The sequence below is a fragment of the Ambystoma mexicanum genome, chromosome 2p (assembly GCF_040938575.1).
Source record: "Ambystoma mexicanum isolate Mex_15411 chromosome 2p, UKY_AmexF1_1, whole genome shotgun sequence".
Lineage (NCBI taxonomy): Eukaryota > Metazoa > Chordata > Amphibia > Caudata > Ambystomatidae > Ambystoma > Ambystoma mexicanum.
This window is the reverse complement of record NC_090923.1, coordinates 1233439715-1233451583: the sequence shown is the minus strand read 5'-3', so window position 1 is coordinate 1233451583 and position 11869 is coordinate 1233439715. Positions and strand designations below refer to the sequence as shown.

General features: G+C 44.7%; 1 protein-coding gene across 7 annotated transcripts in view; it reads left to right on the top strand.

Annotated features, from left to right (window-relative positions):
• Positions 1–11869, top strand: part of TNRC18 (trinucleotide repeat containing 18) — a 470959-nt gene that overhangs the window by 248946 nt on the left and 210144 nt on the right. For all 7 annotated transcript variants that reach the window (XM_069645534.1, XM_069645537.1, XM_069645536.1 and 4 more), the window contains 2 exons: positions 1757–2184; positions 2453–2572. In XM_069645534.1, the coding sequence (XP_069501635.1) occupies positions 1757–2184; positions 2453–2572 (548 nt within the window). The remainder of the gene's footprint in view (positions 1–1756; positions 2185–2452; positions 2573–11869) is intronic.

Sequence of the window (11869 nt, the reverse complement as noted above, 5' to 3'; positions counted from 1 at the left end):
TCAGTCCATACTAGAATGTTGGAGTAGGTAGCATGTGGAAATATACCTGTGGATGTGTGATGGCGTTTCTTTTTGTTTCGTTTTTTTTTTTTTTAATTTGAGGGGATTACTGTTAGCCAAATCGTAATTCAGTAGCTGGTAAGAGGTTCCTTTTGATTACTGGCTATCGGCTTGAAATCTGTCATTAATGTAGAGCACAGAAGCTGTGGAACAACATTCAAGCACTTTTTCATATACAATGGGAAAGGTTACATTGGGGCCTAATGGGCACAAATGTACTCCACAGAAGTACTAAAAATGCTATTCCTTCGTTTCATCAGTCTTCCACACCTACAGAAAAGACTCGTACCTCTGACCACAATTTGAGTGATGGTTTTACACATTAGTCATAGTGCACTCATTTGCCCTTTCTTACCAGACTAGTGGTTTAAGTATAATCTTGATTTTGAGCGTGTAGCACAAACCCACAAGAAACAAATCATTTGTACCTTCTTGTATGCTCGATGCATCTTGGTTTTCTCGTAGCACTGCATGCTCAATTGGAAATAATGTGCGCACCATTAGATTGAATTGCAGGAAGCAAATATTCGGGGAGTTTTTGTCTGGGAATTCCCGTGAAGTTTTTATTGGAGCAATCAGTTATTCATTTGTACTTAATCCAATTTGGAAAATGAGAAGGCTGGTCTCCATCACTCTATAAATGAGTAGCCATGCAACTGTCTTTACTATTATTGCCCTCATGAGATTTGAAGAACGGAGCAAGTATTGGATTGCTGATGAGCTGCTGTAGGGACGTGTGCATCGAACAATCTGGCCTGTAAGGAAATCTTGATAAATATGGCAAAACTATGTTCCACGATTACTGTCCATGGAGATGCCACACAAAACCATGGTTTAGCAATGGTCCTGAAACCAGGAAGATTTAATTATTATACGAAAGGACTTTCAAACAGTGGTCTGTTGGGGATACCACCCTAAACTGCCATTGCTTGCTTTATGTTGAGGAAGAAAAGGTTGTCATGTAGCCTTCGGGACTTGTGTTGTGGGACTGTTCTCGTGTGGGTGTGGGTGGGTGTGTGCAGTTTATTGAAAGGTTCCTTTCTTTGGCCAGAATTGAAATACCAGAATGTACGGCCAACCTGAAAAACAGTACTTGTTTCCAGTAAACTACTGGACTGCCATAACAAAGTTATGATTTTGTGTTTTTAATGGGTTTTTTAAATCTTTTTTAGCATGTTAGGGTGGCTTAATGGGATTAAGTGTGCTGACTTTGATTTTTTTTTGAAACAGTATCATGTGCAGACTACAGTTTTTGTACTGTGTACACAGGATGAGATGCAGTTGCAAAATGTTAATCAAAATACAATGCTTCTGTTATACCTGGGCGTTGTGCACTTTATAGGTACTCCTCTTTGACTGCGCAGGTCTTCTCCTGGACAAGACCTGAACTTAAGAATAGTTTGATATTTTACCAAATGTAAACAATTTAAGAATATAAATTCCTAAATATCTGCATTTTGACACTTTGTGACTTTGATGTTGCCACCAATGTTACAATATTAACTGCGTATACAATGGCTATTTCTCCTATTTGCTAGTCTTGATTTTCTTTCAAGCCACATTTCAGCACAATGCATGTTTGGAATGTTTCAGAAGAATCTAATGTATTAACAAGTTTACATTGTAAGAGCCCAACCTCATTGATGGAATTTGAACACATGTTGATCTTTGCATCATTTACATTATTAATTTCCAGGAACTGAATTTGAATATACAGATTCAGAGAGCGAGGTAAAGATAAGGAAGAAATCACCTCTTGGTTTGTTGCGCTCAATGAAACTGTCTCTAGACTCAGGAAATAGAATGGCATTGAAGCCAAGTGAGGTCTCCTGCTCAGGGAGCATGCCTAAATTGAAGATCACAGAGCAAGGGGGAACCCTAAAGAAAGTCAAATGCCCAAAGGACATGAGCTTTGAGTTTGTGCTTGATGCAAGTGATGATGACCTGTGGACCCGGCGACGTAGTGAGCGGATCTTTCTTCACGATGCCTGCACCTCTACTGGGTTCTCTCCCCCCTCACCGATTGGCTCAGTGCACTTATCCAAGCCTGGACGTAGTGGCAAAGGAGGCCCATTGAGCCCTAGAAAGGAAGACAGTAAAGCAAAGGACCATAAAGAAAACCAGGTATGTTATTATCTTTTATCAAAAGTGCAGTTCTGGGTTAGTTAAAGTATGATATGGGATAATCCTGGTTTGAGGAAATTAACCTATTCAACTGATTACTAAAGCTCTGGGAAGGAGCATATTTTGATTGCAGGCTTTTGACAATTATGTGTATTTAAAAAGAAATTGTGGGAGCAAAAATGGATTAAACCTGTTAAAATTATTCTTCAGCAAGGTGACATTCGTCTTCAGGCAACATTTTTATGTTTCTTTTTTGCCCTTGTTTTAGATACAATCACCAGAATGGGACGTACGGCTAAAGGAAAGTGTTCCGTTTACATCCATTAAAATTGCAGCTGCAGTGGAACATGGCAGAAAATACACACCAGTCCTCTGCACTGCATCTGAGGTAAGCAAAAGATATCCATAGGGGTTTGGCAAAAGACATGTTCATGTCATGGGTGTTGGGTAAGATTTTCATATGATAAATCTTCCTGACATGCATCAATCTCTGAACTTTTTACTTTTACCAGTGGATTTTTTTTCCTTCCACCTTTCTGATTGGGAACCTTTTTCCACACTCACAGAATCTTTTACTCTTTTTATCGTTGTCATTTTTAAAGCTGTCCATAGTAAAAGTTAACCTCTTTGGCAACCTTTTGGCAATACGTGCCTATTGTTGCTGGGTTGCCCTAGGGGCTCCCCTTTTAACTTTTCTCTGGCTAACCTTGAGAGAACTACAGTTCCCATGGGTAGAAAGGTTCTTTGGATCCCCTTTACAATTTATTTGGTGAAACCAGCACACCCCACCTAATGTGGAGGGCTGGGGAGATGCAATGTATCCCCTTTCACACTAAAACTGTAATAATTCTGTTACAGGGACAAGCTTACCTTCAATGGCTGGTGGCAGTTACACCTTTTTATTAATTCGGTGCACCTTTACTGCAGGCTGTTTTCAACCCTGGGTGCTCGTTTTACCAAAATGGCTCCGGTTTTGTTTTTCCACCATTTTAGTATTCCTTGTCCTGTCTAGGTTCTTCTCTTGACAACCCGGGTGGGCAATTCATTTGTGTGTTTTTACATTTAAAAAAAAAATCCCCCCCGCCCAGACTCCAGAGAGTCTGCAAAAGCAGGAAGCGAGGGAGGAGTCAAACTCTGCAGCCCTTTGTCTTCCAGCCTCAGTGCGAAATTCCAGTTCAAACTGACCCTCCCTCCCTCCTTCCCAAGTTTGAATGTTACAAGGCTGTTTGATTGGCTGGGTTTCTGCATAAAGGTCTGAATGATCAGGAAGCTGAAGAGGTAGTCGACCACTGGTACCAAAACCAGAAGACAAAAGATTAAGAATTCATGGCTGTAACTATTTGCAGCGACCAGAGAGCCTGCTGTGTAACTGGAGCCTGCGATAGCCCTTCTAATTGACCTGGGGGACTCTAAAAGCGACGACCTCCGACCCTGGTGTGACCCACTAGAACTCAACAAGATCTGCATTTTGAGCCACGCCATGCTGCGACCTTGCTGTGCTGCAATACCCTGGAACCTCAAGCCATTATGCGATGCAGTGTCTTCTGAATTCGGAATCTCGCCGAAACTTTGTGGGCATTCTGCTGGATCGCCAGAGGTACGATTCCAGTCCCCTCACCAGAGTGCTGGACTTTTGTAATGACGAAAATCTGACCGGTGATATCAGTCTTCTGTGCTCCTGAGAAGGCGCCAAATCCTTGCAGTAAAAGTCCTTCCCGTGTCCTGTCTGCTGTCTTCTTACTGAAGGAATTCAACAACCAGGGTTTTAGCTGCAGATCCTGAAGTCCTCCTGCTGCAAAATCTTCTGTGCTGAGGTACTGCGCTCGCTTGGGTTTTTTACCTACCTTAAGCCTTTGTGATTTCCGTATAGCTTTGGGGTGTTTTCTGCGATTGGGAGGCCACTCGTCCAGTTCACCCAGGTCCCAGATCCAGGGGTTCTCTTCTGTGAACCCCTGGACCTCTCCAACTCTAAGAGTAAAGTGCTTATTTGTTCTAATAGTCTTCCTTAGGAACTCTGACTTTTGCTTCTTATATCCTGACCTGCCTGTTGGACACTAGACTCTAGTGACAACCCCCACCCCCACCTTTCGGCCACTAAGAACACTCGTGCTCCAGGAATAAGGGAAGCGACGTTTAATTGGGCCTTTTGCCTAGAAAAGAGAATAAGTTACTTATTTGCAAAAGAAGTTGGTTGGTAACAAATTCTGAGAGTGAGCAGTTAAAAACTTTCTTACTTACCTTGAATGTGTTGCACTATTCTGAAAAGTATATAGAAGGTTAAGTTACTCACCTGTGAATTTGTTGTGCTTTATTTCCCAAAAGTAATGCTGTTGGTTTCACTTTATTATTCCTGTTAGGGTAATTGTATGACTGTTCCCCAACTAGGTCTTGCTTCCTCCGACTTGCTGTTAGCCTGTGCAGAATAAGTCTGCCTTAGGTTTTACCTACCTAGAATACATTTGAGTCCTTCATAAAATGTAACCTGGGTTTTGCTTTAACTGGTCTGTTTTAGACAGACACAAAAACAGTCTTGAGTTTATACCTGCCTTAAAGTTGCTTATAGCTCCTGTAAAATGTGTATAGGTTTTACTTAACTTGACTTTTACTTAACTTGAGTATAACTGTATCATCCTAAACTAAGTTAGTTATTGCTTCCCTGTAAAAGCAACTGTAATTGAATATCACACCTCAAAGTCCAACGCTGCTGGAATAACTGTTATCCTGAATCAGAGTTATAGGTTTATACTGTTCCTAGAATCTGTTTCACTAAATCTGAAAAGTATATTGTCCATTTGATATTACTATGTGATTTCCTTCTGAGCGTCGCAGTACAACTGATAGGGTCTACCACACTGGTATTACTGAAAGTAATCTAAAAGTAATTAAAAGTAACTATTGGTTTTAATGTCCCTAGAACTACTGTTGGGTGTTCCAAATAAGGTTATATGCTTTGGCCTGCACACATAAAAACACAACACTATGCTTGAATAATTGTGTTTATATATAATGTCATAGTAATTATTCCCCCCAAGATTTATCTGGGCCTATTGATATTTAAATCATTTATTTTTACAATACTTAGTGTTTCAATGTTTCTTTGGACCATTTGTATTACAATTTCATTTATACTGATTCTACAGCCCTCTCTCCCTCCTGCGCTAAGCCTGAATGCTATGTCTACGCTACAACGAAGTAAAGTGGTACAGCCTTATACTAAGAGTGGAGTCTTGTACTGCCTCAGTTGAATGGTTTTACTAAGCCCTTAGTTGCACTTCAGAAAAACTGTCCTAACAATGGGGATGGTACCGGAACCTTTGCCATGAGAAATTGAGCTTCTTAAATTTAATATGCCGAAGGGGCGTGGCCTCAGGCGTGGGAATGCCCTGCCCTCCGGTGCCTCATCTCAGTCCCTTTTTCTGCACACACTGTCAGACCTGGCAGCCAACGAAGTCTTTTTAAAAAATATTTTTTAGCTCTGATTGCTTTTCGTTTTTCAAACCTTTTTAAACCTCCCTTCGGTGCCTCTACCTTCCCCTGTGTATTCTGGCTGCAGGAGGATTCACAAGATGTGCCTCATGATACCGCACGTTCCTGGTCTCTGTCCCCCGTGGGCTCTGTCTTGAGTGTTTGGGGCCCGACCAGCTCTGGGATCATATTTTCAGGCTTACACCTCTTATGGTTCCCAGGATATTGAAGAATCTGTTGTCGCATTGGAGGGAGTGCTTTCCCACTTCTCCTCCGCCGCACCCACTTCGTCTCCATGACCTTGTCAAGACAAGGTAGGCCCTCTGTTCAGCACGGCTCCACAGTGCATCGACTCCTTTTGGCCTGAACTCTGCCCCTCTTGTTTTCACAAAGTTGATGAACGCAGTGGTGAGTCTCCTCTGCTTGAAGGTCGATTGCCGATACCCTTATCTGGAAGACTGGCAGGTGAGGGTGGGTTCATCCGAGGGGCTGGTACATGTTAGGCAATGTTTGTATGCAGTACCCTCAGGGAACACCACAGACAGCTCTGACTACAGGTATAGGAAACCCAACCTTTGGTAAAGCTTGTACTACACAGTTTTGATAGCGTGTTGAGCAGCCAGGCTTATCTCAAGAGGGGTCAATGTGAGCGGTAGTGGAGTTACACAGAGATTTAAAGTTGTTACAAGTATTAAAATAAACTCTTACACTCAATGTTTCTAGAATAAACAATTTATCAGTCAGAATAAGCCTTCTTCAGAAGGGAGCAATGTAATAGCAACACTGAAATACACGTCATGAAATACATACTCTTGATATCTCTAATTCAGTAGATGCCCCTTTGGGATGGCCCACATACACTACCAACACCCTCGGGTGACTTCAATTGCTAGGGTGCTAGGGACATTAATATATCACTGTTGCATTTAGAATCATATAGTAATAAGTCAAAGGAAAAGATTATTTAGAACATACAAGAGACCACAAATATTCTTAAGCAGGCAAATACTTTTGGATCTGCCAAAAAGAGTCATTCAGTACGATAGGCTAGGCCAAAGTCAATGGGCAAATATCATATATATAGGATGAAGCACTCCTGGTAGGTAAGTAGAACGGTCTTTGCACAATGTCTTCGGAGTCTTTGATGAAAAGAAGAATCAAACTTAGGGCCGCAAACTGATTAGACTTGTGAGTAGAAGATGCAAGCAACTCTACAGTAGAGGTAAGTTCTCTGACTTTTTACAGTACCTTTTTAAAATGAAGAAAACATGGAGCATATGACCTCTGTTCCTGTACAGCTCTGCAGATCTCACTGTTCCTGGGCCTCAGTCGTGGAGACAAGAGGGAGGACGCTGGGTGACTCCTGCACTGGGACAGTCAAAACTTGCAACCGGCAAACTTTGCTTTCAGTGGCTGTTCAGTGTTTCAGCTACTTGTGTCTACCGCAAATGGCAACACCGCAGTTCCTGGCTGTCGAGATGGACTTTCCTTGCTTCTGGGGTCCCGCACTCTAAGGGGGCTCAGGCTTGGTCAGTCTTGCTTCCTGGGAGTCCGGAGGATCTTCCAGAAGCTCTAGGCCAGCTTAAAAGCAACACACACAATCTGGTGTTCCTCTCCCTGGCTATACGGTTTCCAACAGCAACTCTGTGGAAATTCGACCAGCTCCGAGATGGATGTCCAGTTGGCTTACTTTAGAGTTGATTGGTCCCACCAACTCAAAGGGAGAATTCGTCCTTGCAGGGGCTTCTCTGCTTATTGGAATTCGGAGTTTCAGCACAGCAGCAGGGCTTCACTGGGCAAACCAACGGTTCAGGAGTTTCAGCAGACGTCCTTTTTAAGTTCTTCTTAGGTTCCTTCGTCCAGTGGTCGACTCTGCCTTCCAAGCCAAAAGCCTTGCCTTTTATTCAGTTCTCTACCATTCATTCCAGCCTAGCTGTCAGCCAGCCAATCACCACAGATTGTATTTGGGTCTCCTAAGAAACTAAGCACAGGGAGTTTCGGGCACCTCCCTCACTTCCTGCCTACCCCAGACACCCTGGAGCCAGAGGTGGGCTTCACTTGTGAATCCCGCCAAAGGAAAAACGAAAAAAAGGGACCAAACCTGGTTTGGCACGCAGGGTAAATCTCAAGAAGGACCTTTCCACAAAGAAATGGCGAAAAAAGAACACTGGGGCCATTTTGACACCCTTGGGTGCTTTACTGCAGCTGCGAACGCAGCCTGCTGTAAATGCACACCATGGTAGTTAAAACAAAGACACTGCCACCAGCCATTCAGTGAGGAAAGGGTGACATAAAAATGTTATGAGAAACTAGACAAAGGGGATACTAGGTAACCCCTCCAGCACCCTATGGTAAGATAGTGGGTGTGCTGTGTCTAGAAAGTTACAAAATTAAAGTAAAATCAATTTCACTTCACAGCTCTTGGAACCAGTTTCACCAAGAGAAGGTAGTTAAACCTTTGGGAATCTAAGACTTCCCTGTGCCACTGCACTTAAAGTTCTGTGTGTCAAAATGCAAAGATGATGCCTCTGGAGTTTGTCAGAGTCCAAACCCAAAAGAAACAGTGTGTTCAAATCACAGAAACAAACACGAGAGAGTGGGAAAAATGTCTCTCTCTCCAGGTTAAAAATGTAAAGTCCTAGAGTCCTGCCCCTCCCAGGATGTGGTCTTCCTAGGGGGTGGCTTGGAACATTGCTCTTGAGTGGGTGTTCACCACGCCCGAGATGCTCGTCTCCCTTTGCTGGGGCACTTTCGGGCAAACTCGCCCACCTCGTAATGGTGGTTCCAGCACCTTCTTGCGCTGATTGCCTCTACATGCTTACAGTGCAGCACGCTCTCATCAAGATGAGGTGCCTCCAGCTCCACCGCGCGGCCAGTTGGGATCAGGAGACTGGGTCTGTCGGACAGGATCCCAATACTCTGCTCCTCCTGGACGATCCTCGCTGGTGGTTGATGGATGACAATGTTTCTGTGGGCGCTCCTTTCACCACCCCAGAGCCTACCCTGGTGGTGATGACTGTCTCCTCTTTTGGGCTGGCGAATGGGGGGGGGGGGGGTTCTGCTATTCTTAAGCCATGGTCCAGGGCCGACGCCCTCCTGCATACCTATCTGCTGGAGCTCAGGGCATTGGGCCTGGCCCTCAATGCATTTCTGCATGGAGGTGGTATTGTTCTGTGAAGGGCCACTGACCGAGGGGATTTGGATTTCAGTAGTCCACCTCCCGGGGGATAGCAATCCAGAAGCAGACCATCTGAGCCTCTTGGGTTTCAACACCAATGAGTGGGAGTTGCACACCAACTCCTTGTTGCCCCTGTTCCAACGTTGTCAGTTCGCAGACCTGAACTTGTTCGCATCTCCTGAATTCCAAGTGCCCCCAGTTTGCTTCGTGTGCAGGTCAGCAGTTTCTGGGAGACTCCTTCCAGATCTCTTGGCACGGCCACCAGTGCCATTTCCCCACCCCCTCTTGCCCCCCCACCCGTTGCTCTCTGCTGCAGCCGATCCACAAGTTCCGAGCTTTGGTAGGCTGCAGCCTCAACTTGATTGCCCCACTGGCCTTCGACAGCCTGGTTTTCGGGTCTGCTGCAGTTGTGCTCACAGGAGCCCGTCCACCAACCAATCCCCAACAGGGACATCCAGACACATTAGGGTAGGGCAGTAGAACATTTGGGCAAGGGTGACCTGGTTCCTGACCAAGGCTACAGCATGCTCAAATTTCAGATAACTGGGACGTCATTCAACAGGCCAGGAGACCCTCTACTCGGTCCCTGTATAAAAAGCAAATGGACTAGGTTCTGCCATTGGGCACATGACAAGGTTCTGGACCCGGTCAACTTTCCTCTTGACGACGTGCTGGCTTTTTCAGCACACCTGGCTCGTTCTGGAGTTCAGGTGGATACTTGCCGCACTCATTTGGCGGCTATTGGGGCTTACAAGAATTCCCCAGTGCGTGTGTTCTCGGCAGCCAACCAAGTCCCAACTCTAGGGCTTTTCCCTCCTGTGCATATGCCATATCCTGTCTGGGACCTCGGTGTATTTCATACAGCTTTGCAGTGCAAACCTTTCGAGCCAATGGCCTCTCGACATCCAGCTGGTAACTCTTAAGTTTTTTGCTAGTAGCTCTCGCCTCTCTGCGCACGGTCGGCAAGCTGCAGTCGTTCTTTATGCGAACCCTTCACCACGTTTCACAAGGTCATCTTGCGCATATCTGCCTGCCGATGTTAGGACAGACTTTCTATCCTGTGGCCTGGTGGCAGATGTTTATAAGGCCAACCTATATTGTGACAGGGACAACTCGGGTGGGATCTGTAGCCAAACCAGTTCAAGGTAGCAGTGACCAGAGATCTAGGCTAAGTCTCAAGAGGTGGTGAGCTTGTAAAGGGTCCATGTGTACACACAATTGCACTTTGTATGTATAAAAATAGTTATTTATTTATGGCAATATCACTATGAAAAATTACTACTAACGGGTAGAAATATCACACAGCACTAATAATAGATTACATATATACAGCCACTAGAGTATGTTAATGTTAAAGGACATTTGTACCGCACACTATCACCACCAGAGTGGTGCTCTGGTGGCTCTGAAAGAGGGGGGTGGTTAGTGGGAGCAAGCTGGAAAAGTGCAAGTGAGCAGTGATGTGCTGTTGGCAGCTTCAGCCCGGTGGGGTCCGTTGGCTGGGCCTGGGGTGTTTTCGGCCGGTAGTCGTGTACTGTTGTGCAAGTCTGTGTGTTTTTGTTTTGTTGTTGCAATGTAGTGAAGTTTGTGCGGTTTGCTGTGTTGTAGGTTTGTGGTTGTGTTTGGTTTGGAGTATGAGAGGTGTATGCAGAGGGGGGAAATTGTTAGTGCAATTGGTTAGTTGGCATCTTTACCTAAGTTTGAGGCATTCGGGTTCTGTGATCTCCCAAGGTGGGCTTCAGGAGCACCCCTGCGTCCTTGTCCTGAACTGAGTTTGAATGCACTTCGAGATCCCTTTATTTATTTTTTCTTTTTTTTTTCTAGCCTCCCACGCAGCCCTACCTGTTTTCACTCACTTATATTGCTAGTGCATTAGCCAAGTGACACCAGCTAAGATAGTGTGGTGAATGCCAATATCCTGAATAATTCCACAAAAGTGGTGCCTGGTGGCGACTGAGGCGTGAGTGCGGGTGTTTGGGTGAGTTGTTGACTGTCTTCATGGGTGTCGCTTGTGTTCCGCTCTGCCCGGCGTCCTTTGTCCAGGTGCCATGGAAGCTGATCCTAATAGCAGGTTTTCCACAGTTGGTTCTGGGAGTTGTCTGTGTCCACTTCTGTTTAGTCATCCCTTTCCTTTCTGTTTCGGTTTCGAGTCTGTGGTGTTGAAGAGCCAGGTTTTTAGTAATTTCCTAAATTTTGGGTGATTTATTTTTTTTGTGTTTATTTCTTTTGGGATGTTGTTCCAGGTTTTTGCAGCTAAGTCGTCGAAGGAGGTGCCTCCAAGTTTTTTTCTTGAGGCATGGTTTTGGTTCCAGGCAGATTTCGTTACTTGATCTGAGGAGTCTTGTTGGCTTGTAGATTATTTTCTCTTGTAGGAATTCTGCTCCTTGTCCACTGATTGCTCTGTGCGTTATGCACATTGTCTTGAAGGTGATGCGATGTTTTACTGGGAGCCAATGTAGTCTTTTTAGGACCGGAGTGATGTGTTCTCTTCTCGGTAGTTTGAGGAGTAGTCTGGCTGCTGTATTTTGGATCCGTTGTAGTTTCTTCAGGAAGTATTCTGGTATTCCGAGGTAGAGGCTGTTTGCATAGTCGATATTGACATGATGAGGGTGACGATAGTGAGTGTTTTGTGCCCGAAGGAGAGGAAAGGTAGGATTCTTCTTGCCGTGTGGAGGAGGAAAAAGCATTTCTTGGCTGTTGCAGTTACTTGTGGCTCTAAGGTTAGGGTGTTGTCTATCAGGACTCCCAGATTTATTTTACTACCTTAGATGGTGGTGGCCACGGGATGGCGGTTTGGGTATCTTGGTCTTTGGATATGATCATCATTTCTGTCTTTCCTGGGTTGATTTTCAGGTTGTTCGCTGTCATCCAGTTGAAGACTTCTTTTAGACACTCGGATTAGTGTTGGATGATCTGCTTGGGTGTCTTTGATTTTGTAGATGATTTGAGTCCCATCTGCGTAGTTGTAGCAAGTAATGTTGTATTTTTTGAAGATTCTAATAACCCGAGTCTGGTAGATGTTGAAGTACAGTGGTGATAGTG